This window comes from Esox lucius, chromosome 18 (assembly GCF_011004845.1).
Source record: "Esox lucius isolate fEsoLuc1 chromosome 18, fEsoLuc1.pri, whole genome shotgun sequence".
Classification (NCBI taxonomy): domain Eukaryota; kingdom Metazoa; phylum Chordata; class Actinopteri; order Esociformes; family Esocidae; genus Esox; species Esox lucius.
The window spans coordinates 19,480,320-19,507,690 of NC_047586.1; the positions used below are offsets into that span (position 1 = coordinate 19,480,320).

General features: G+C 43.6%; 1 protein-coding gene across 3 annotated transcripts; it reads right to left on the minus strand.

Annotated features, from left to right (window-relative positions):
* Nucleotides 1-27,100, minus strand: ppp2r5cb (protein phosphatase 2, regulatory subunit B', gamma b). Of its 3 annotated transcripts, none has more exons than XM_010904679.5 (16): nucleotides 26,984-27,100; nucleotides 26,306-26,365; nucleotides 24,839-25,001; nucleotides 11,340-11,539; nucleotides 8,444-8,554; nucleotides 8,189-8,281; nucleotides 7,983-8,113; nucleotides 7,807-7,866; nucleotides 7,589-7,697; nucleotides 7,342-7,395; nucleotides 6,610-6,780; nucleotides 6,323-6,450; nucleotides 5,696-5,797; nucleotides 5,357-5,429; nucleotides 4,716-4,826; nucleotides 1-2,955 (listed from the first exon to the last, which is right to left on the minus strand). In XM_010904679.5, the coding sequence occupies exons 1-16, from the start codon at nucleotides 27,008-27,010 to the stop codon at nucleotides 2,821-2,823; spliced, it is 1,728 nt and encodes a 575-aa protein (XP_010902981.1). In that variant the 5' UTR covers nucleotides 27,011-27,100; the 3' UTR covers nucleotides 1-2,820. The 3 variants fall into 3 exon arrangements, with proteins under 3 accessions (XP_010902981.1, XP_010902980.1, XP_010902982.1); XM_010904678.5 differs by having other exon boundaries at nucleotides 24,839-25,004; XM_010904680.5 differs by lacking the exons at nucleotides 24,839-25,001; nucleotides 26,306-26,365; nucleotides 26,984-27,100 and adding an exon at nucleotides 17,055-17,339.
* Between the last annotated feature and the right edge of the window lie 271 nt (nucleotides 27,101-27,371).

A 27,371-nucleotide genomic window follows, 5' to 3' on the forward strand; every position in this document is an offset into this window, starting at 1 on the left:
TAGGATGAAAATATAAAACTCACATGTTCTCTTTATTTACTGTATATAGATAGATGTACACCACTGGTTTTGGATAAAAGCACACACAAAAGGCTAATGTATGTAGAATCTCATCACATGTAAATGCTGAAACAAAAATATTAAATTACAAATTGATAAAAAATTTGAATCCAAATTCTAAACTGTTCTAAATGCAAAAAAAAGTTACGTTTAAGTCTGTCGCCATCGGTGCCACATCCTTTGTTTTCTGTACAGAGGGGACATTTTGTACAAAATATGAAATCTATCATTTAATAATAGATATAACATAAAATAAAAGTACATTATATGTACAATATTAGATGAAGCCATTTAGTACAGGGTATATACTAAAAGGACACTTGCAGTATCATTAATTCTTGAAGAAAACAACCATAAGCTCATGTGAAAGGAAGAGAGCTCAGAAGAAGCTGGAATATTAAAGCCATTAGACAAAGAACAACAATCACCAACGTAGAGTTCCTCTCTGATCCCAGGACACTGGCAGGGTTGGCCTCTATTCGGTTTACGTTCAGTCAATTCAGGAAGCTAACTAAAGACCCCATTATCGTTACTGAGAAACAATGAGGATCACAGGGATCCCTTCATGGACAATATTGTAAGCGAACCAACCATAAGCCAGTAGACACCCAGTTCTGTTTTGTGCCACCTAAAGGACTCTACACCACCTTTTAGTCATTTTACAGCAAAATAGTTGGAGGGGGAGCGGATGGCAAATAATTGGTGAATGTTATTCTTCAAGACAAAGGATAGACAGCAAAGCAATGCGATGATCTAGTAGTAGTAGTAGTAGTAGTAGTAGTAGTAGTAGTAGTAGTAGTAGTATATTTACAATTTGCACATTCAATTTGAACATCAACAGAGTTTCTGCAGGCAAAGGAAGAGACCGTGCAAGCATTCAGAAGCATTGTCTCGGACACACACGCGCCACCTGAATGGCGAGGTTCTCTACGACGATACAGCTAAAGAGCATGTCTGTCTGGCAGTTCAAACAATGGTATTGTTTCACAGACACATCAACACAATGGCTACGGCTCAAATGGCAACGCGGTCCTAAACGGCCCACTACTTTTCGCCACAGTTTATAGGGCTACAGGCAGGGGATGTAGCATTCGGGCCGCATCCTACAAGGTTGTGGGGGGGGGGGGGGGGGGGGGGGGGGGGGCTGGTCGAGCCAGTTCTTTCTCAATACCTCCATCAGGCACGCAGAGGAGCTGACAGAAGTGGGCCGACCAGACAGCATGACTGGTTTCAACTCTTATCGTGTTCAAGTTTTATCAGGAAGTGCTTCTATGTTAAGTCGTTGGGGTGACTCAACTCCTCTCTAGACTGAACACTCCTCAAGGTTTGTCGATTTATCAAGGCGTTCAACTATAGTTAAACAGCTTGTGTGTTTTACACTCGGCACGGCGTAAACAGAGTGAATACCCTCAGCCGCGGCGTGCGTATGAGTCTGTGACCTGTTCGGAAGCCAATGCTAAATCTGACATTGTTTGGTATTCAGATAACGCTGCTATTTTATTCCCAGTTTAGCCGATGTCCCACTTGTACAATAAAGGCACTATGAAAAGAAAGGCATGTGTTCAAATTCAATGCTGTCTATCCCGATAGAATGGTCTTTCTATCCCTGAACGGGGATACTACTTGCTAACAGCGCCGTCAAAGATGAAGATAATTCTTCCTCTCTGAGGCCCAGCTGTGTCCCTCTTGTCCCAGTCATATGCTGAAGTTCAATGGCAGTCCAAACACTGAACAGGAATGATCAGAACCAAGCGGTTTTCAACATACTTGCAAGCTGTGACAGGAGCTGGGCCTTTGATGGACACCAGTTATGATTGAATTCAAACATGCTGAAAGATTGTGAAATACAGATGGAAAGTCTCTTGGCGTTCACATGGACAGTGATTTACAACCGATCCCGAAGAACTCTAGATGTGCTGTGTCCCCGGGCTTAGAAACCCTTTACCATCGTTTGAACCCCCAAAACACACCGGACCCTGGGTCAACTTATTGCCTACAATTTCCTATGGATAAAAAAAAAAAAACTTAAAAAAGAAAGAACAAAACTAACGTTGGCACCAAACTAGGTTTGAGCAGACCAGAAGATGTCCGGTAGAGGGCACAAGCCAGCTCATTACATGACCAACACAGACAGTCCACGGCGCTCCCCCTCCCCTCCTGGCAAATCAATCAAAGCAGAACACAAAAATCTGCACAAAGACAGATAAAGCTCATGGCAATAGCAGCTGTAACGTCTCTAGGGAAAACGGTGAGAGAGAAGTACTGCGCTTTCATAGCCTAAAAGAGATGGGGAGAGACAGAGAAAGTGGTTTTTGACCGAGCTGCTTGTTCTTCCGCCCATTGGGCACAGAGACATGTCCCAACACACGTCTGTCGGACAGTTCTAAAACGAAGAGACAAATGACTAAATCAACCGGACAACAAAAGACCTGAGAGAAAGACCAGAAGGGGGCAGCACTGCACCCCAAAGAGCTTTTACAAGACAGAGAAGGGATGGGGGGCAACGTCCTGTTTGGTTGTGCCATAATGTCCTGCGCCATTGATCTCATTGTAGCTGAGCTGGAGTGGACCGGGTACAGTTGTACTGTGCTGAACTGGTTCGAGCTGTAGCTTTGTCGTCAACCCAAACCAGTCTGTTGTGTTGTTCTGTTCTGGCCTGGACTGCTCTGTGCTGGGCCGCTGTGTGCTGGTCTGTCTGTGTGTGTGGGGCTCTGGCTACATGTGTGTACGGGTGTGTGTGTGAGGGCGCCGGTGTGGTCTCTAGTGGCCATCGTGGGGTGTGACCATGTCCTCCGCTCTCCGGTGGGTTTCCAGGGCCTTGACGGTAGACATGTCCTGAGGCAGCTCAGACTTCCTCCTGACCAGCGGACGCTCTTTACGCTGGTTCCTCTGGAGCTACAGGGGAACAGGGAGAACAGACATGCTTCAGCGGGCTAACTGAACGAGGCATGGAAGTTGGTAAGAATCTCCCTCCTTCAAATGGCAATCGTTAGTTGCCCACCATAAACTGTGATTGTGTCAATGTAATAAAGCTGTACAATTGTTATTTTCAAATACAATACAAATGATGGGGCATCACTGTCGTCAGTTATTTTTTTATTATTACGTGCTGGGCTCGACGTCCTTCCGCTGTGGCAAAAGGAATCGTCTAATAGCCTAGTCCTGGATCGCTGCTCGAAATGGAAAAATACATTCCACGAGACCAGTTCAGGACCTCATACACACTCATTAAAACCTTAAATTGTGTCTTGACTAGACCAACTGAGAGTGTTGTGTGTGGGATGAACTGAAGTGTACAGTGGCTGTGTTGTACGGGTGTACTATTCATCAGTCAGCTCTACTACACTGAAATGTGAGCCATGCCTACAGTTCACCCAGTCAACGAGCTCGCCTCTCCCCTCTCCCTGAACCTGTCGCTCTCCCTTGACCTATGACCTCCTGCTGAGGCCGGGGCTAAATGGCACAGCCTGTAGCGCATTAGACATCACTGCATTCGTTCCTTTACACCACCAGTCGGAAAATAATGTAACTTAATTTTTTTTACAATCTAGCAATGATTTAATATGTGAGTTGGTCTATCGTAATGAACTCTCAGTAATGTCTAAACTAACGAGGCAACTACACTGTCCCAAGCAACTGACTAGCTTATCAACTGGGGACTTGATTAAACCTACCATGTATAAAGACAAACATCAATGAAAGGAAAATCATAAATATGGGTATACAATTCTGTTCTTGACTTTTGAGACTAGGTCAGATCTGGATGTTTGAAAATGGAAATTAACTGACAGCCCCAACTGCCCCAAAAACGTTTTTCAAACAACAAACTCCCATAGCACATATCTAGTTTTAATTCTCTTAAATAATGGCCAAGGCATAAATTGATACCTTTTCATTTGTTTGAACAAAGAAAATCTGGAACACAGCACCAAACGGAACATGCAAGTGTTACTTAATGACATTTTCATATTAGAAAAACTATGATTCTAATTTATTCCAGTGATATCAATTAATCAATTATTTGAAGTGTTAGTGGGTACTGATTTTGCACTACAAACCCATCAAGTCAAAGCCATTTTGATTAGTACATTTCTAATATGTACTAGGGTTGTAAAATAATGTTTTGTAATGTTGAATGACTAAAGTCAGGTGTGATGCCAGCGTTATGCTGAGGGACTCACTCATTAGTTATAATTATTAGAATGAGTTCAACCCTATTAGGTAGAATGCCTGCTGAATACTTGGTTACAGACAAAATTGAATAATTCACAGCTTATTCCTGGGGGGAGGTTATAATTTTAAGAGCATGTGCCCACTCAAACATTTGGCAAACAAATAAAAACATTTATGAAAACCAATGTTCTCTATCCAATTACACGGATTACATTAGAAAAATTCTGCACAGTGTTTAAGAACATTAACCTTGACGGCCAGATGTCAGAACACTTGATGGCTTGCAACGCAATAACCATTTCCATCTTTTGGATTAATTGAATAAACAATATTAGAAGTGTTGATTTGGTCCACTCATCGGTTTTGACGATCCTGATTTAAAAAAGAAATAACCAAATCCTATGAACATTGGGTACAAATTCAGTGGATCAGTAGGGTTTGGGAACAACTCTTAGTCTGTGAAGCCCTTAAACACACAGTACCTGCGTGGCCTCTTCCGCTATAGTCTTCTTCAGCATGTTAACGTCATCAATCACTGGTTCATCGGTCTCCATGGGACTACCTGGGCCTGATGGGTCAACGTACACCAGGAACTGAACAGAGAAAAGGAGGATTGGCAAAGAGGCAAGGGACTACCAGAAAGAACAGCAATAACAACACAGGCCTTTTTCAAATCATTTGATCATAATAGACTGATGGGAGAGGGTGTCCACCCTGCTGCTGGGAGCTGGATGGGCTCTGAGCTATGAATACAGTGGTGTCCTCCACTGACCGACCCAACCTGCCAGCCAGCTAGGGCTGACGACAACCATATTGATAACGGACCCATCTGCCAATTGCTACTTTCACTAATCAACAACAACTATATTGTCAATTTACTAATCCGTCCATTAATCAAAACTAAAATTAAAAAAATGAGTCCCTGGTAGACCCAACAAATTGAACATGAAATGCATTGGCAGCAATTTTTTATTATGGATGTTATGCACTCATGGCTACAGCCATCCATCGGTGCCTGGGCTGTTAGTTGGTAAGCCCAGGGATTAGTGGCCCTGGGTTGAAAGAGGAGTTTGCCAGACCGGAGTGGCGCATTCACATGCAAGCACACACCCTTAATGCTCACCTGTGGGTTGGACTTGGCCAGATTCTCAATCTTCACCCATGCTTCTTCCCTCTCTTTCCATTTAGCCTTCTCCCTGTTCAAGAACATGCATATACACACACAGGCATGAGCGTGCGCACACATGTTCATGCACATATGTGCAAACACACGTGTACATATGTGCGCACCCACGCACAAACATAGCCACATTTTCTTTAAGAGCACCATAAAATCGTCTAAGTGGAGCCCAGGATGTAAAATGGAACAACGCGTGGGCGGATGTTGTGTATAAATGAATTACATTTTTGTGTGTGCACGCGTGTGCGTGCGTGCGTGCGCGCGCGTGTAAACGGTCCTTACTTGTTCTTCTCTGCTTTGAACTGCTGTGTACAGTCGTCAAACAACTTCTGGTTCATCTCCATGAAGAGCTTCAGGGCGTTGTAGATCAGTCCGTGGATCGTCCTGTAGACACAAACACACACACACACATTAACTATACATATGGACACAGGAACTCAAAAAGCTGTGGTTAATTTCTTTCACCAGGCTGCCATGAATCCAAAGGGTAACAGCAGAACTAGTGAGTGACATGGCATTATGGAACACTCATTTCAGACTGCTTTCAAGGCCTTTTTCTGAAGTGCACAGTGGAATTGAGAACATCATTGCCAGTGTTGCATTTGATTTCCACACCATCAAGCTAGAATGACTGTGGCTTGGTTAGCTAAGCTAAAAGGTCTGCTTCTTGGGATACCAAGATAACTAGTTTAGCCAGCTAGTAATTTCACTAACAACAGATTACAGCAGCTATTACATTTTATTACTGTAATGGCATAAACTCAGGATTTTATGTATTCGCCAGAATATAACTCAGAAGAAGGTTAGTTCCAGCCTTTTCACCTTCTAAATGATGCATTATTCTACAGAACACATAGCTCCTAGTTGATTTCTCCTTATGAGAGAGCGTTAGCAAGTAGAATGACTGACTTATTCCAGTGGGTCTTGGAGTTCCGGTACAGAGCCGGGAACATGATGGGGAGGATCCTGGCGGCGTTGTCACTGATCAAACTCATAATGTACTCGTTGTTCCAGTAGTACAACGCTCTCTCTGCCACCTGACACACAAAACACAGATGCTTGGTCATGTTACACATACGTACAAATGAACTGAAGGACAAGCGTGGACCCACAACACATTTATACAAACGTGTTGCGTCTCAAACCTGCATCCACATGCACACACATCACACTATGCCATAGAAAACAACACACACCTGGAAGTGTGGGCTGGACACACACTTGGCCAGCTGTCTGAAGAGGGGCTCCATGACCTTGACAAACTCAGAGGGTTCAATGACATCCAGAATCTCCTCCAGCTCATTGAGGAACATCACTTCCTTTGGACTGTGGGTTTTCGGCCAGTACTTCAACAGAGCCATCACCGTCTATAAAGAGAAGGGTAGAGCCCATCCCAAAGATTAACAATTAGGTACATAGTTAGATGGAGCTGTGGGTCTTTGCCCCTTCAGAATACAGAACTGTTCCACTCCGCAGGCTCTCAGTGCGGGTGTCTCCCGGGGCTGTTCTACAACCTTTCCTCTTCGGTTTCCACCAAGTCACTTGGAAATCTCTACTTGGCCAACCACTTCAAGCTCAAACTTAACAAGAAAGAGCTGTACAAAGTGCCTTAGCATGACCCTGGACAACCCTGTGTCCTTCCCTGCAAACATTCCTTTGGGCCATGCTCAAACCCTATGCTTCCCTCTGCTTTCTGCCACCTCTCTTCTCAGGGCTGTACCACCTCTACAGGAGGCCAACCAAAGGCCACCTCAGCCACCAAATACAAACAGGTCTGTTACAAACCTGTGACATGCGGACAATCCTTTAAGAGCATCATCCCAGTTTCTAAAGATGATTTAAACTGAAGAAACAATGGAGCAAAATACAGTACTAATCTGATACTGGAGTGGGAGTTGTGGAGATTTTGGCAAACAGCAAGTTCTTACCGGTTCTGTGAGCGTACTGTCCTTTTCTAAAAACTGCACCACACAGTACGCCAGCTAAAAACAGATACGAAAAAGGGCATATTAAACATAACTATCAAGACCACAACGCTTACTGAATCAGATACAAATCAGAACCTAATACACAGTAGACCTGTAGGACAAGGGTTCTCTGGTGGGCCTGAAGTATCTTCAACTGTGGTTTAACACTAACAGATCAAAGGGAGTGTTAAGAGATGGGGCTAGGTACCTGCGGGTGATAAACACTAAGAGACTTGACTTTGTGTAAAGGCAGCAACACTTTCAAGAGGAAGATCTTGTGCTCCTCCTTCAACGGTAGGGCAAAACCATTGATTATGCTGCACACAGATAAAAAAATGGAATAAACTTAGGATCAGTAACACAATACAGTTGACGTATATACAATGTAGGTAAGAAACACTAGGGAAAAATGCTAATTGGACATACCTTCCTAATATCTCCAATAACTCTGCTATTCCATTATGGTGTTCCGTTTCATAAATGAACCTGCAAACAAATGACATGTCATTAAAGACAGGAGTCAATGGGAAACAGGCCAGTGAAATACACAGCATTAATCATGTCAGGAGTGCCACAGCGACATATTGGGACCTTTTCCTCACCTATAAAATATGTTATTTATCTGTTTCCTGATGTACGCTCTGAGGCCCAGGAATTTGCCATAGATGCGATGCAGAGTGGTCTTTAGAAAGTCTCGTTCCCTAGGGTCTTCACTGTCAAACAGGTCTAATAGCTGTTGAGACAATTACTGATCTTAGATCATCTGAATACACAAAATTCCAGTGTGACAGAAAAGAACAATGTTTACCTGCATTACAAATTTCTGGTCGATATACTTCTTTGCTACATTTGGTTGAAAGTCGGGAGACTCTAGAAACCGGAGAAAGAACTCATAGACGAGCTGGAGAAAGAGGGTGTACACATTAGTGGTATGTGAGGGTGTTGTCACATGTGGGGTGGCGTGTTGATGTTTTGAGTGGTGGGGCGCGGTCACATGTGGGATGGGGCGTTGATGGTTTGAGAGGTGGTGTGTGGTCACATGTGGTGGGGTGTTTCTCTGTACCTGTAGATGTGGCCATGCAGCCTCTAGAGTGGGCTCATCCTCCTCTGGGTCAAACTCGGCCCCTGTGGGGTTGGACGATGGAGGCAACGTCCTGAACATGTTCACTGCAAACTGAAGGACAGAGACCGAGGATTTACTACAAAGAACTAGATATTTTGATTGATTCGTTTGGCGAATCAAACTAAATATAGGACAACTGCGGAAACTGACACGAACCGTTCTAAAAACAACATAAACGTAGACTAGTGGCAAGGCGGTGACAATAATGGAAGGTCATGACCTTTAAGATGGCATTTACAGGCCCCCTCTTCCACTCTGTGTGTTAATCCCTTTCCACAAAGAGGGACGCTTTCAGGGCCCTGATCTGCTCAGCGGCCTAAGTCATGGGGTCAGAAGTCACGGCCTCCCAGCACAGCTGCTTCATTGTGGGCAGGTGTTCGAATCCTGGTCGCTACATATCGACAAAGCCTGGGCGCTCCCCAAGAGGGTAAAAGAAATGTTCAGAACCGGCAAGTTGGACGGGCCTGCCTTGACTAATCGCACTCAATTGTGGATGATGGCGAGAGAATGTGAGGAACGTCCATAATTGCAAAAGAGAAAGCGATTCCCACCACAGAGCAGCTACATTTTCCCACTTCTCTGCTTTGATCATCTTTCTGCCTCGCTCACAACATTTTCCCTCCTCCACTCAGACAACACGCCATCACCACCCCATGCCTCCCCCTCACCCCTGGGGCAGGCTGAGGTCAACGTGCACTCACTCCTGACTCGCCTGTCAATGTTTACGCTCAGAGGAACCACGTCCTATTTCCCTGACAGGGAGTGAGTCACGATCAGTCTAATGGAACACTGTGTTACAGGGAGGGCTTTAACAATATGAAGCTGATAGCGTCTATAAGAACATTCACAGTAAGAAAACCCTATCAAAGAGGCACTGCTCCATTGTGTAACCAGTCTGTTGCCCACGGTAACCATCCAGAATACTCTGGTTAAGGTCAGTGTCGACCACACATCTCAACTTCACCAATCTGAAGCTAATAGTCTGCCACAATTGTGCACTTATCAACAGGCCTCTTAAAGAGCTGTGGGTCGTAGTCTATTATAATCATAAAGAAGACGACCTTTAGAGGCCTTTCTCCGTACTTTGATGTTGAAATCAGTGAACACTTCAAAGTGAACGAGGCATGAAGGGGATAACCAAAGTAAACCAAGAGCATATTTTTATGCTGATTTGGCATCAGCCATGCATTTTCTGCTGCACTGATCAAATAAAAGGTAGGATCAGGAGAAACGGAGGAAATTTGCACCGCGATCATCCTGGGTTTCCTGCATGGCAGCGAGACTTGCTTTGATAAACATCAAAGGCTTTTTAATTAAGACACGGTTGGCAGGCAGCACGACGACACATCACAGCCAGGTTCTCAATGGACCCATTTCAATATGCGCTAACACACAGACACCGTAATTAATTCACCAAGCTGCAGCTCGTAGGCAGCTGAAGCAACAGGGCAACGACGCCTGCAATATAGGTAATAGGTGATCCCAGGAACAAGGTAACACTTTCACACCAATACGACTTAGTCATTATTGTGTTACAGCAGATTGTGAGACAACACTGCCCTTGCCTGATATCTGTTATCTAAGTAATACGGGGAGATAAGCCACCTCCCAGCTGTACAGTAGGGTTTGAGGAGTATACTATATCCTGGGATGTTTAGAAATAGCAACAGGATGGTTTTAGTTACAGTCAATAGGATCTGCAGTCAGCTTGTCCAAAACATTAGGACATGAAGCAGATTGTTTTTCCATGTCATCTGTCATACTGTTTTCTCCCAATAAAGCTTATGCAGTTACCCAGAACAGCTGTCTCTGGTCATGTTACAATACAAGAGTCTTTGTTGAGAAGCAGGAGCTGAGCTGGTGAGCCATTTGGTTTAACCTGCTGGTTAGCCATTTAAGCGTCTGAATAACTGAACCGGCTCTCCACAGCGCTAGGCTAACCATACCGTAAAAACAGTGGTGAGAAAATGTCAGTACAGTGCCCGTGTCTGCCCCCTCAGCGTGCTGTGGCCTTCTGCCTACTGTTGCGCACACAGACTTCACGCTGCTCCTTTCGTGTTCATTTCCACTATTCCTGTAGATGCAGCCAAAAGGATAGTGGGTAGCTGGCTGCTACCTATACTCGTATAAATTCATGAGCTGGATCAAGTCTTTAGTTGATCCAGCTCAGCCAATAAGCTTTATTTGTTGCTGGTAATACCATAAACCCCGGGACAGGAGAACAGTATGACAAGATGAAAACCTGGAGAGCCCAACCCTAATGTACAGTACTATAACAAAATGGTCCCTGCCTTGGACAGGTTTTAGTCCATGGAAAGTAAAGTATTCGCTGTCATGCCCTGGGTTCACGGAGTACACCTGATAGGACATGTATATGCCCCAAGAACCAGAATACAACATCTAACTAGAACCAAAATAACCGCAAGTATTTCTGCCTCAGGCAATCTCAGCAACAAAGACGGAGAAACTCTGAAAGTTTGCGCTATGCGAAATGAGTCATTTGACAGATTCCCTGACATTTTAATATAGTTTACAGCTCGTGCTATTGTTTGAGGGTGGCAGTGACATGACGTCAATGAAACCAGTGAGACAGAGAACCCTACAGAAAATAGCTGTATCTACGAAGGGCATAAAGACAGTCTCGGGGCTGGAAAATGGCGCAGAGGAAACGTAGACACTGAACGTCTGTAACACAGCAGGGGACCCGTTAACAGGCCGTTTATGAGGTCAGAGCCCCATCACCGGCGCCCCGCCTCCAATGACCTCCGTGCACCCCGCAATCTATGAGGAAGGAAAGAGCATGATCTGTAAAAGTCAGTCGGTCCGGCCTACTCACCATGTGCACCACCTCGGGGTAGATGGGCTCTGTTATGACATTCCTGTTGTGGGTGATGTACTCCACCATCTCGCTGAGCGCCGCCCGCTTCACTTCCTTCCATTTCAGGTCGCTCAGAGGGTCCGACACGAAGTCGAAGAGGACGCAACACTGACGCAGCTTCTGGACAAACAGCTTCTCCTGTTCGGCTAGAGGGACATCTGAGGGGGGGGAGACAGGCACGTTTATACACAGTCCTCTCATCGCATGAGGAACCTCATGCTCACTGCATGACAGAACACACAAAACCAACAGAAATTCACAGGAAACAAAATAACCTACAACCCAGACTTAACTACCGAATGAGTGAGTGATCGGCAGTCTTTGAGAAACCAGTCTCCCAGAAACTCTCCCAATTACCGGCTGCCTGAATGAATAAAAATGTAAATGTGAACGCCTTCAATCATGCTTCTGTACAGGGCGAGAAAGCCACAATAGAACTATTAAGCTCAGAATAACCGCTAGTTATCAGTCTTCTTTCTCTGGATGAATACTCACACAGCTAGCTATTGCAAATATCTTCCCTGACCCAATCTCAAATCGACCACGAACCTCTTTGCATTTGAGGAGAGCGCAGATGAATTGTCAGGCATGAGCAGTCTGTTAATAGTTCCCTCTGAAAGGCAAGTAGTATGATTCACTTATACCAATGAAATCCACTCAGATCTCCAGAAGTCCGTGATTTGGGATTGGGCTCCTGAGTACTGTTGATTTTTCTGACAAAACTGCAGCTAGCTGAGATGCGGAGATTCATTTCGGTTCCCAGAACTAACTTCTTGGCCTTGGCTCAGTTGGATATTGCGGTTTCAAGTTCGACATGGTGCCATGACAGATGTGCCAGTTGGAATCCTGCTTTGTTTGTTACGCTTTTCACAAAGAACAAAACAAGCAGTTAAGGGACATTCATTCTGAGTGAGACATCTATAGAGACATTCTGGATAAACAGCACCAACACTAAAAACAATGAGGACTGAACATCTAACGATAACGTCAGAGCATGCAGGCGACCTTATCCCTGAAACAGCAAACACTGTGGCTATCCCCGAGATGTTCCCACAGGAGGGCTGAGAGGCTGTGTCCCATTTACTACCCTGTGACCACAGTCCGTTTGGGGCCCAGCCTCAGAGAACCATAGGGAAACAAGGCTGTTGATTGTGGAGCACAATGAACCTTGAGCATTTTACTTCAGCATGCGAAACAGGCATATTGCATCAACCATGTTGATTGGCCAAACTGGATAACTCAACATGGTCCAGGCCCCCGCCCCAGCCCCCCACCCTTCCCCAGCACTGTTTACACTCCATTGTCCCAAACTTGCCGTTTCAGACACGTTGAGGCATGCGTTGCTGCTCTAACATACGTGTCCCATGATCCTCCCCTCCATGGCAACTCTACCCCAGGCTTGCTGCCCTTACGCAACAACACCAGGATTTCTCAACAAACCCCAAGGAATGAAGAGACTGATTGGTATGTGCAACACACAGAGACACAGACAGCATGCTTCCACGGCCTCATGACATTCATGGCTCCACGGGCGTTTACGGTATAAGTGGAAGCATCTGAACATTCACACCAGGTGTAACAGAAGGCCCCAGTCTACAGCCTGATCCTAACATCCAGTGAGTGAACACAAGGACATCTGAAGTGCAGTTGCACAGACCATGATTCAGCCAAGGCAGTTGCGGTAGAAAGGATCTGTATAAAACGCGTTTCAAGAGCAGTATTATGCATAAGCTGTGTCTTTGCGGCCGCCTGCTACGTGGTTATTTATGACAGGCTGAACATGTGGAACGCTCTGAAAGTTTGCATAAAACAAGGGAATCAATGACTAAGACTGAAACACAGGTCCCACCTCCAATCCGCAATGCGTGTCAGTACACAGACTAGTTTAATGTAGTACTGGGCAACAAAATGGTATATGTTTAATGTATCAATGCCTCCAACAACTGGATCAGATCATACCAATAGTAAGTCCGAATTTAAGGGAGAAGGGGTGTGAACACATTATTGCTGGTTAGATTTATGAAATACATTAGCAACATACAATGCAAGCAGATTTAACTGATGTTAGTCTGATTTGAGGCACTGAGGTATATGGTACTGTTCAAAAGTGTGGGGTCACTTAGAAAAGTCCTTGTTTTTTTAAAGAAATAACATCAAATTCATCAAAAATGTAGACTTTAATGTTGTGAATTACTATTGTAACGGGACACAGCTGATTTTTGCGTAACATCTACACAGGCGTACAGAGGCCCATTATCAGCAACCATAAGTCCTGTACTCCAATGGCATGTTGTGTTTGCTAATCCAAGTTCATCATTTTAAAAGGCTAATTGATAATTGGAAAACCGTTTTGCAATTATGTTAGCACAGCTGAAAACTATTGTGCTGCTTAAAGAAGCAATAAAACTGGCCTTTAGACTAGTTCAGTATCTTCAGCATCAGCACTTGTCGGTTCAATTACAGGCTCTAAATGGCCAGAAACAAAGAACTTTCTTCTGTCAGTCAATGGAGGCTATTGCAGAATCTGCAAAGAAACTGAAGATCTCGTACAATGTTGTGTACTACTCCCTTCACAGAACAGTGCAAACAGGCTCTAACCAGAATAGAAAGAGGAGTGGGAGGCCCTGGTGCACAACTGAGCAAGAGGACCAATACATTAGAGTCTAGTTAGGAAAAACACTTTAACTGGCAGCTTCATTACATAGTAGGCCGTAAAACAGCAGTCTCAACGTCAACATTATAGGGCCGACTCCAGGACTGCTGGTCTTCAAGGCAGAGTTGCAAAGCAAAAGACATCTCAGACTGGCCAATAAAAACAAAAGATTAAGATGGGCAGAAGAACACAGACACTGGACTTCCTTGGCAATTTCTAACATGGAATATCATTTCCTAGAACAAGAATAGACTGCAGAGTTTCAGGATAAGTTTTGTTTCTGGAAATGTTGAGCCTGTAATCAAATCCACAATGGCTGATGCTTCAGATACTCAGAAGAAGCCTAAAGAAGGCCAGTTTTAATGCTTCTTTAAATCAGTAAAGTTTTCAGCAGTGCTAACAATTTCAAAAAGGGTTTTTCTAATGATCAATTAGCTTATTAAAACCAAAAACAATGTGCCATTGGAACACAGGACTGATGGTTGCTGATAATGGGCCTCTGTATGTCTGTGTACATATTTTACAAAATAATCTGTTTCCAGCTAAAAGTCATTAACAACACAGCCACAGTATTTCTGGTGTTATTTTAAGGGACAAAAAACATCTACATTTCTTTCAAAAACAAGGTCATTTCTAAGTGACCAACCTTTTGAAGGGTGGTGTATGTTTTCAAACACACATTGTTTTACCCCACCATCAGCATGTACATTAACTGTTCTTAATCCCGTTTCACCATCTACGCATTTTAATGGAACTCAGAGCAAATGAGACTCATGCATCCCAAATATTTGGGTAGTTTGCATTATATGACCGGAATTACGGAATTAAATAACCAAATTCCAGTCATGCAGAACTACTGTAGCAATAATTTCACCCAGTTGCGGCTCTTTAAATCCAGAATAAATAGATTTTAATGGAGTGAGTATAAAGCAGGTGGAGTGAACAAAAACTTTCCCTGACACGACATTCACACATCATTAATGACAGATGTGGACCTACACACACTTCATTTGCCTGTCTTTTATTTGTATTGATCTAAGTAGGGAGACAAGACGATTAAAAAGCATTTGGCCTGTGCAGTGGAGTGGTCAGCGCTTTCTCCTGAAAATATCAAAGAGCTGGCAGCAGTTCATCCATTTTGTGTTCAGTATTGCCTTGATGTGTTGGTTCGGTCTCTGGAAAACATTATTTCTAAATTACAATGACCGCTACACAGAACACAGCTTTAATTTTGCGTGGAAATTTGAATGCGTACTGACTAAATGCATTGCCCAAAAAACTCCAATCATGACATCAATGCAGCAATAGGTCATAGACGTATTGGCAAACGCTAAGAGCATAATCAGAGGGTGCTGATGTGGAGAGTTCACCTACTATAAACATTCCCTCATGCTGCAACCAGCAAGCTGTTGTCTCTTAAAACAGTGAATTTTCATAAATGAGAGATAACGGAGACAGGATGCTGTGTCACATGGAACAGTCAACCCAGATTATAGTACAAACTTTTAGAGAAGACAATGACACAGGAGTCACATTAGCCTTTAAAAACCGCCATCTCAACCTTTAAAATTAGATTTTACCCCCCCATAATTATAGAAATCTATTGGGCAGACAATTCTACCTGAAATTGTCAGTATCGTATCATTTTGGTCACAGCAGGATTTGCTACTGGTGTTTGAAACATACAAGCTGTGTGTTAAATTGTCCTGTCTGGGAAACATTGTGACATATCTGATTCATGCATTATGACTAATGTTCATTGAATTTCCTTACATAACTCAATGTAACCACAATATCACAAATAACAAAACTTGGACTTAAGTTTTAACAAGCAAAGACGTTTGAGAAAAGCAACAAACGGGATGAACATCATTTGCTGAGTTAGTCCATCTTCCTCTCCCTCTCTCCGCTGCTCTGTTTTCACCTCCTGGACAGGCATCTGATTAATTCTGTATGAATGGGATTTATTTAAAATCCTTTGTTTCAATCAGAGCCCTGGACACTGGGCGCTGGGACCAGGCTGTCAGACCACAGTTGTTTGCTCTAATCCCCCTAATGCGGTACAAGTTGTTTAAGGTTTACAGAGTAGACAAGAAAATCAACAAAGCTGAATGCCATTGTCAAAAGGACCACACAGGCGTTTTCAGAATGCAACACTAATGTTAGGCATATTGCCGTTTCTCCCTGCATGACAAAAGCAGGATCCTGGGTTACTGTCACCCCTGTAGTGGCACACTGATTTGTCATGTATCGGTTTACGTGAAGTACATTTAACGGGACAATGTACTGTGTGTTTCTAATGACATCTACGCTGTTCCCATACTGTTAACCAAACCCTTTTTTCTTTTAATCAAATGTCAAAGACTCCCACACACGATAACCTATCTGGAACGGCTGTACTCATTTCCTCCTTCAACGCTGCTGTTAAACAAGGAAGAGGATGACTGAAAAATAAACCTTTTCCACCGCAAGGGGACAATCTCCAGCAGACACACACACACAGACCTGACAGACACAGAACATATCCTCATACTTTAACACTTAACCATGGCATTGCAATCACCAGCTGAGCAACAAGGGATCACAATACAGCCAAAGGGCCCTGGCACATGCTTTCACACACACTGCAAACAGACACACACATACAATCTGTGACCTCACTTCCTTTGAAATCAGCGGTCTTGATGGGGGAGGGGAGAGGCAGTAAAACTAGCCCCCATCCCGTCTTCACTCTGTCACTCGCACATAGCAATGCAATGCCCTAGTAAAGGCCTTCCTCGTTTGCCTAGTACACACACAGACACACACTCTTAACCTCAATTTCGTAACCTAAAGCTAACCCAGCTGAACAGACCAAGAGGAAAACATCTTTCCCCGCTTCTTTCTAGCGCTTCACCCCATTTGTGCAAAAGCAAACTAAACAGCTACGGATAGTAAATAGCAACATCCGTACCTCCTACCTCACACACACAGTCCAAGAGATCAGCAGCAGAAAAATGCAGCCAGCTAGCGGTGCTCACCTCTAAAATGCACAAGGGCCACGGGCTGGAAAGGCCCGTTTGAACTCGGTGTATCCAGAACCATGGTGCAGGCAGCTCTAGTGCATGTCAACATCTAGGGACTGGGCGAGAGGAAAAGACAGCACGGAGTAGCCCAGGCTAAGGCGAGGAGCCAGCCTCCATTTTAGCACCAAACACTCAGAGCAGAAAATGAAGCACTGCTGCCGCTGGAGGGAGCAGACAAGTTAGTGATGTCATCCCTCTAGGAAGGAGCCTAATTGGCTACCCTGGGTCATGTGGGACAAGTTGACAGAAAGCATAAGCATAAGGCAAGGGGTTGGCTGGTGGGCTAAGGACAGGGTGGGACCTTTTCTGTGATTGGAGCAGAAACAAAAGGTCTGGCCAACAATCTCCCAGAGAAAGATGACTGAAACTTAGTCTCAAACACACACACACACACACACACACACACCCACACGTCTACCCTGCCCCCACATTTAAAATAAATCCCATCCAAAAGACCAATGAGCAAAAAATAAAGCAAGACAACTCTTAAAGTAATCTGCCATTTACAGAAAGAAAGCAAACAAGTAGTGATCAGGCTACATACTATCAACTGTCATATTTACTTTTGAAAAAAAACAATAAGTCTAGAAAGGCAACAGAACCCTAAAATTCTTAGGCTACAGATTTCTGTCTGTTCTAGAACATAACAGGTGGATCTTCCCTCAAACAACATAGGGACACATTCATAATGATACTGCGAACTGATTTACACAAGACGTGAGAAAAGCCAACACTTAAAAGGAAGCTTCGATCGTCATACAGTGAACACTGCTCGAAACACAGAGTCACTTCTTACATCGAAGCGCCTGTCGGCACGTAAGCGTGTGTGTGTGTGTGTGTGTGTGTGCCTTTGTGGACAGATGGCCCAGGTGTGCGTGTGTGATAAACAGGAAGCCACAGTTATAACAGGAAGCCAGGAAGCGAGTGTTCTCTACATCAGCTGCTTTTCTCACACGGAGCAGTTACAGAAGATCAACTCAATGTCCCCATCTGCACCAGAGAGTGCAAACAAAGCATTGACAGCAATGATGTAGTCAGGTGTGCACATACAGGTGTTAGTTTTCTAGTTAGAACCGGAGGTCCGTTTTACAGAAATGGTCAAATCGGTCAAAGAGAGGACATGGGTAAATGATTGATACGGGTTAGGTGCTAATGTATGGTGAGTTTGGGGGTTAAGGGTCAAATGAGGGTCAATTGGTAAGGATAATAGGATTTTAAGGGGTATGCATGAGTGTGTGTGGGATGAGATCAAAAGACAGAAACATTGTCTAAAGCAGGGCGAGATTCAGGGGGTAGCTCCTTGGTGCTCACAGTTTGCATATGCTTTGCAATAAGCTACCCAAGAGATTAAACCTAAAGAAACTGATGAACTTACTTGTGTGATTTAGAAAATGATGATACCTGAGCTAATCCGGGATTGTAATAACGAGAGGTGGAGACTAGGAGAGGTCCAATTATGATTTCAGTTTTGTAGTAGGGTGTGCTTGCCAAAGAACCACTCTACAATTCTCTCATAGCACCTACTATTCATCCTACTCCTACAATTCCTTTCACTTGCTCTACAGTGAAAACGATAAAAGCTGTCAACATTCAAATGTCTGGGACTTTTGCGATAAAACCAAACACTGTTTCAATCTCCTATTTTGCCCTTGATGTGCAATACGTTGTCAGTAGAAATACTTTCATAACTCAAAACCCACTCTTTTGATGACATAGTACACAATGATTGACAACTATGATTATATTAATTCATATAATATTAATTTGTATTAACATCATTAATTAACACTAAAACATTATCTCCTGAATCGTTCAAGCTAAAGAAACCAAACTAAATTCCTTTTACATATACAAGCTATCCCAATACTATCACCATATATAATCACTCATTTTCATAATGGCCATTAACCCTAAAACTGCACGACTAACAGTTTATGCAAGCGATAAAACCAACTTATTGGTTTAGGCTATCCCAACATTAAAGTCTTACACTTTTTTTTTTATGTAAACAAGCTGGCGAGCACACATCTATTTCTGTAAAAGTACTAAATCTATGAAACTGAGGCACTGACATGTCAAGGGGGTGTAAATTTTTTATAGGCACTGTAGAATGATCGATTTGGTGACATGGCCTAATCTCTGTTCCCCATTTCCCACAAGGGGGCAGTAGAACACAGGCAAAATTAATCTTTGAGACAGCAATAATGTCAACATAGGCTATTTTAATCTTGTAATAGTGGAAGGGAACAGTTTACTTCCATGCAGCATGTTATAACCTATCAACAACTTGCCATCATCAGCCTCTTGCTTGTGCTACATATTCCCACAGCGCACACCAGTGGACAGTGTTCAAGAAGCCATGCATTTTTTGACCTAAAAACACTTCAACAATACGGCAAGCTCTGTCAGCATTTGCTGTGGGCCGGCTCTAAGAGGATTCCTGCAGCTGTGTTGGATGTCCTATAGCAGCTCCATAGGAGGAGTCACAGCAAACCAATAGGAACTGCCGTTTCAGAAACCATTTCAACCCAGGACTCTGACTGTTTGCAATAGGTGGAACTTGATCAGTCAGACTAGCTGTAGAATGTTTGGGTCTAATAATGATAGGGTCCAACGCAAACTTTTTTTTTTTTCACTGGCCGCATCAGGCTAGTTGGTCTGAAATCTACTGGCCCAGACTGTTTTTACTGGCCCGAAATGAATTAAAACAATTGTATTTAACAGATATTTAGTATGCATATATCATATCATCAGAATATTGATTTATACCACAGATGTTCATGTGATATGAGTGCGGATACAAGCAAATGCTGTTTACATAAATATGATGCAACACTCATCATTACTTTTTAATAAATGTTTATCAAATTATTAGCAACTTGTAGTTAACAAGAGACCTACTGTCGACATGCCATGTCCGTATGGTTTCTGTATCCATATTCACGGACTCTGTCATGGACGTAGTCACTAAATGGATACTCCCTCTTCACAACATGATAGGCGGTCAGAATTCGTTTTTCAATGTGGCTACGGGCCAACTCCTTCATTCAAAGCAGGCAGACATTCATTGGTGCAGCCGCAGAGTTGTCAACAGCCCGTTTGACTGCAATACACGCGACATGCTGCAGGGACCTTGGCTGTTAATAAATGACCCTGCCTTATCAGCTTCGGTCAGTAACGTACAACATGAACAGCAGTACGTGGCCCTTGCCATTATCGTTTTTGACCCATGGAACCAGAAAAGCAAAAATGAGCACATTTGCTTTGCCTTGTACGATACCATATTTGAGTCCTGCACTAGAATGCACTATGAACTATGATTGGTCAAAACAGTCGAGCCATTGAATATTATCGGTCAAAAAGACAACACTGTTACTGTATCACACAGAGGTGGGAGAAGAAGCGCCACCGACACATTTTAATGTGAAAACAAGCGAAAATCGTAACGGGAAGAGTGAAAAAGATGAAAAGCAAACCCTTCAACACAATACTATGAATATAAACGGGGGGGATTGAGCACGGGCCGGTGACTGTCTGACTCGACGGGCGTTACTGGCCCCGGGCCAGCATTAATGTGGAATTATTTTGGGCAGGGTTGGGTGGCTACATAGTTATCACTGATGTTGAGATGGACTACTTTCCCCAAAAGGTCTTGATATTAACCTGCTATCAATATCCTAGAGTTCTTTGGTGCTGCCAAGTCTCACCCAAAGAGTAGCAATTTGCATAACTCACAGCCCACTGACAGACTTAAAAATAGGAGTCATCCAAACCACCGCTGTACAACCCTGCTGTCTAGTCATGGGGCATTCTCCTGTCTGAAGAGCTGTTGTACTCCTGATACAGACCAACCCAAGCGCATGGCTTCTCTCCTTCTCCCTCACAGCGGTTATCCTTCAAACTCCACTTTGGCACACACAACCAGGCTACAGCTATTTATAAACCCTCACATTGGTGCAGAACAACTGGGGTTCATCTTGTGACCGACTCTGGCAATTAACATGAACAATGTTGGTTTTGTATCAATTTCAAAGATGACAGTGAATGCAATGAACTGAAGACATTCTTACAAGTGAGCTGACATAAAAAAAGTAATAACTGTTCAACTGAACCCTATTACAAGGTCTCATCTAAAGTTGATACTACTGAAGCCATACATTCTCTGGCCAACAAATCAATGTGAAATGCCCACTGAGAGAAGTCCTGGTTCTGCCCAGCAGGGGGAGACAGAGGGTGAGAGAAACAGGATCCCTTCCTGGACAGCTCCTCTTTCACAGGCCCTCACACAATAACACCAGCTGTTGTTCGTTATTTTACTAGCTTTTGGCAACCACTCAAAGTGGCGGAGCTGAATGGGGGGGTAGTATTTGTTCTCACTCTCCCCAAAATTAGAATGTTTCTTAAGCGTATGAAAGCAATAATGTGAGGTTATATCAGGCATCTTACCTTGCCTGGACAGTCTGCACTCCAAGAGGCACATAGTAAAAGCACTGAACAGCCCTTGGAACACAGCTCTTTGGCTACATACAACCAACTGTTCTAAAGTACCACTACCGCATTGTGACACCCAGACCAGCCATTCAGAAAACACATGATCTCGATCATTCATGGACACATTTTGTATGGGACAACGTGCACATGAAAAGCAAACATGACCGAGCCCGCACACGTGGGGCACATTCTCTGCTGTTGTGGCGAGGTCAACTTCACACAATATACACTGGCTTCAGAAGTATTAAGAGCCCTTCACGTTCACCATCTCTCGTGGTGTTCTAGATTTAATGTATAACTGATTCAATCTAAACACAAGACGCCGCCATGACGGACACATCCCCCTTTCTAAAACACGTCCAATCAACTGAATGTACCACAGGTGGACTCAAAGTACACAGGAAGCATCCGGGTATCATAGCAATGGGTCTGAGCATGGACATTGATGAGATATTTCAGTTCTTTTATATGAAATAAATTGTCACACATTACTAAAAATGCGTGACAACGAGTCATTCTGGCACTGTAAGCAGATTTATGGCCAGAAATAAAAAAACTTTTAAAAGCCACTGGTGTTTTTTCTCCATGTTGCTCAGCTATATAGTCGACAGTATTCTAGCCACAGAAAAGCAGCATTGATACAGCTGTACACCCCGACTCCTGTAGGACAACAGAGTCTCCATCCAGGGGAGAATGTACGGAATGAAAACAGGCCTTGCTAGGTGCCTGGCTGCCAGTTAGAACAGGAGCACTGATAACAGCCACAGAGCCCTGGCCCAAGGGACTGTAACTGAAGAACCTTGACACGGCTGGACACAACCAGCTGTTATCAAGATTCTGACTTCATTGAAAGTGACAGTTACTGAAACAAACAAGATAAAGATAACATGGAGGAGGTACACCATGATTAGAGGCAAGAACAGAACACACTGGATCTCTGCAGAATTAAGCTTGTGTTGTTACTGTAACAAGGTGTGTGTGTGTGTGTGTGTCTGTGGGAGATTTGCCAAAGCTTCACAAATGGATCTTCACTTTATCACATCCAATTCTCCACTCAATAAAAGACAAGTTTGGCAGGTTAGCCCGTCTACACTCAGCAACCAAAAGCAGCTTCATCCTTCATCTCTGGAAGCACTATTTTAGATACAAACTTGAATGTCACAGAGTATGTCCGTCTGGAAAGCCAATTGTACCCAGTGACTCCCAGTGGTAACATGTGAACACTGCACTTGATATGCTCCAGGAGAGGGACCGTGGAGGTGGCCTGTAGCTTCCTGCCACCCAAGCGCTTATCTAGGCACCAGCAGCATCCCCTAAAACAAGGACCCGCAGCATTAAAGCCTTATCTCTAGATTACCCACTAAATATAGACGCTTGGGTCAAACCCAGCGCAAAGTTGGAGCCCTTTTCATCCACTGTTTGCTTCCAAGGCTTGCATAATTGCTGTGTGTTTCATAGCAGGCCAGGGGGACGTTCAGATACTTGGGGAGGCGGGGGCGGAGAGAGATTTGCATCAGATAAGAATGCGAGGCAGATTTTGGAGATGGCAGGCGACTGCGCTAAGGATTACCAAGGCTAAACCTATGGGTTAAGCCAAGGCCAGGGGACAGAGCCAGAATCAGCAGGGTGGGCTGGGAAACAAGGCCTTAACAAGCCTCGAGGGTTCCATCCAGAAATACTATTTTACTCAAGAAATCACAAGTGGTCCGGTCATGTGTTTGTATCCTAGAGTAGAGCTGCAGACTGGCCAACCTTGAGTTGTTTTCATGAAAAGCACTTGAATGAGGCGACACCTGGGCATTGGACCCGGCTCAAACCAAAGAAAAATGCCTTTTTCAAATGAATAATAAAGATCTTGGCAGCCTAAGTGGGCACGGTAGGTTAATGACTTGTAAGCAGTGGCAGTTGGCGACTCATCAAAGAGGTTCCTGCTATACAATCCATTCTCTCGCAGGGGCCAAAGGTTTCTGACACGGCCCTGGGGATATGTAGGCTGTAGGTCAGGTAAGGATGGGTTAGGAGGATGTCAGTTGTCCCCTTGTGAAAAACAGAAATGCAATATCCTGAAGCCTGGTCTTACGTTATATCAATTACCTAACACAGTAGTTACATTAATATGGTTGGATCTTTAAATTGTCTTAATTCAGGTGTTCGATGGTAAAAGGTTTAGCATAGGCCATGACCAAACCAGAGTTTTTTTTTTTTTAATGGAGAGCTCCTGATCTCGGAAGGAATAATAAAAAAAAATTATAATAGTCTAAAACCAGCAACCTTGCACTTGTTTGTAAAAATTTTAATTTTAGAGACTACTCTTGAAAGTCGGAATTGAAAAAAAATAGACTAATCAGCCAAAATCCGAGAATAAAAATGTCTCATTCACACTAACAAATGGGCTATAATAAACTAAATTGTCCTTAATAAGCAGATGGGCTATAAACTGATGTTACTGTTTTGTTTATCCTGGCTGGAGTGCAGATTAGTCTAGAATGTACAGCTGCTTAGTTTTAGTAGCCTATAGTTCAGACAAACATTTTTGTTACCATGCAATAACACGTCAGATTGCTAATAATGATTGGGTGTAGGCAACCACATTCATGTATGAGTTTTGGCTTGTGTCTGTTGGGAATGATGGGTAATTACATTAAATCCTCCTGTTAAATAAAAAGGTTCTTCTCCTGTTTCAATTGAATTTTTCAATTCAATAGAAACAGGAGGAGAAAGGGCGCTTTGAGGGCTTCCCCTGTGATTTCTGTAAAACAGATTGGTCAAGACACACATCGCCTGCAGCAAAAGGACACCCATGCAAAGGAAGGGGAATTGCGTGAGAGTTCACAAATTATGCGGCCCAAAATGTGTTTCAACTGTCTGGGTTATTCTTCATTCAACGCTCATTAGTTGTTAACTGCCTACTAGGCAATTAACACATCATTAAAAGCCTACTGCAGACATCTTTGTCACCACACAATAGTTTCCTTGCTATTCTGCGCAGTCTGGCCTACTCCATTCTGGTGAGTGTGAAGCATGTCAAGCAGGCCACACAGAAACCCTAGAACTAACAGTAAAGTATAGCCTATCTTGATGGTAGTGGCAACCTAAAGAGTGAACAAACAAAAAAACACCTTGCACAGTATCATTTTAGAGCTTGTAGTAGAGTAATACACAGTCCTACTTTAAAAGGCACAAGAATAGTTTGTGTAATGGCCTGCCTAAGCCAGAAAATAAATAGGCTAGATAAGATCCAGTGGTACCTTTGAAGGCGGGCAGCTTCTGCAGCTCTCTGTTGTTGCTGAGGCTGAAGCGGGACGAGCTCTGCCTCTTGTCCTTCTTGACAGGGGTCTGGGAACCTGGCTGCTTGCCCTTTAGCAGCTGAGTGGTCGGAGGGACGCTGTTGCTGCCTTTTCTGTTGGAGCTCTGCTGTATGAAGGGGTAGTAAGTGGAGGCAGGTCAACCACTGCATACACCTCTTTGACACCAAATAAATTCACTTAAAGACTAAAGGCATACTGCCATTTACACTATAAGAAAGCAGTTTAGAGTATTAGGACTTCATGATAAGCTGCCAGGCCACTGACTTTCGAGCTATGGGAGAAAACGCAGTTGAAGATGGTGGGCTTGGACGACTGAATCCAATGACACACCTAAAGGTCTTTTCTGCCACAGCTTCATAAGTGTTAGTGTCATAACTTCATAACTAGTTTAGCCTTATACTGTGGTGGTTATATGTAACAGTGCTGGATGGATAACTTCTCGCTTCTTAACTAATTTGCTTTGTAACCGCGTAGCCGTCATATACTTCATTAATTACGCACTGCGGCTGGTCAGGCCCTTTGGAGCGAGAGGTGTGGTTCAAACGTCTAAAACGCACTGGAGATGGGTAGATATTGGCAACCAGAGAAATGAAGAAACGTATGTAACCTTAAGTCTGAAGTTGGCCAAAAAAATAAATGTATTGCTGAAATTGTAATAAGTCACTGCCCGTTTTACACCATTGGGTTTAGATTTTTAAATTTTTTTTTTAAAAAGATTGAATACACCTCTGATCCATGTGCTCACACCTTGTATCCTTTCTAACCACACTCAAATGAGAAGGTACTGCCGACCCAGAGACCACAGGTGATTAAACAAAGGGCATTACCCGAATCAGCCTGCAAACTATGACTCCCATGTTTTTCTTTGTCATCATTCCACTGACGGGGGAAAACACTGAGCCCCAGCAGCCACAAAAATCCAAGAAGAATAAAGCCTCACTGTACAGAGGGTTGGATCGGTGGAGTAATACAGCGACAGCTTGTTGCCCAGCGATTTAAATTTGACACAAGGTTGGCGCATTAGCAGATCTACTGCATGGCTGATGACATGCAGTACAGATTACACCCACAGAGAGAGCGAGAGGAGGGGGCAGCAGACACACAGACTTTTGGGGCGAGGGGACATCAATGAAAACCAAATCTTTGACTTGATTTTAACCCCCAGCTAGAAAAGTGGTCTAAAAGCACAAGCAGTGATCAATGTAACAAAGTAGTGACGGGAGACTCCTAACTGTCTTTACCACTGCAACTGTCCATCTATGGGTTCAGGTTCACATCAGCTGCTTGGATAGAACAAATGGCAGCCAAACAGATATGCTTTGCATTCAAAACCATTTAGGATGTCTTTAAGATGCAGTCTTAATTAAAACAAGTTAATTAAGTGTCCATTTATCATTGTAAACTTACCTCATGGTCGGAGTTCTCTTGTCCTCCAATTTTAACAACTTTTCCAGACTTGGGAGACTCCTATAAAATAACACATTTTTAGGGACGCACACGCCGGTTAACAGAAAGCACTTTTGCTTTCATTAAGTAACCAACAGAAGACTAATGTTGGCCTTTACCTACTATAGCCAGCAAGCAATTGGCTTGTTTACATTTCAAAGTCAGCTAGCTATGCAGCTACTGTAATGCTGTTCCCGACAGTTTTGATTGGGTTAAAGTTAGACAACTTTGCAGTAGTTATTTTGTGACTGAAATGTAAACTTTACTTTACGGAGCCAACGCGTTTTCGTGTACTACACATCGTACCGTAGTTACTACAATACATATACGGCCTACAGTACTGTACTTACAGTTAGCTACTGTAGGACAGACTCTTGACTGGCTAGATTCTCTGCCTTCACTTACAATCTACAGCTAGACTGCTAACGTTAGCCATGGTAGCAAGCTAGCTAGCTAGCTAGCTAGCTAGCTATCCCTAGCCAAATTAGCATGGGTACCTAGCTAGCGTTAGCTAGCTGATGGGACCTTGCAAATGCCGCGTCGATGGACGAATGTTCATACTTTAAAACATAAGAAACTACATTTCTTGTACACTTCACTATTCATATGAACGGTTTTGCAAGCAAACTCTTAACTCACCTTCTCCTTTTTTGCTTTATTCGGCATTGCACAAAAATAGCCGTCCTCGTTCCCCTTCTAACACTCTCCAGAAGCTAAATCCTGACAACTCTCTCCACACCACTGCTGTGGGCTGCTATAGCTGTTCGCCTATTCTCTGCCGTATGATTGGATGTTATCTGTCAGGTGACTGAACGTCTCTTTTTTGACAGGTGCTCTGAGAGAGTGAATGGAGCACCCCGGAGCACCCTGTCGGCGAAAAGTGACAGCGGCGGCTGTAACAGATTTTCTGCCGCTGGTCAGTCACAATTTCAAATATATATTGGTTTATTATTTGTATTTTGCAATAAACACTAGAGATATTGAAGGCTAGGAGGCAACGGCGTAGGTTTGTATTGTTTATTGAGGG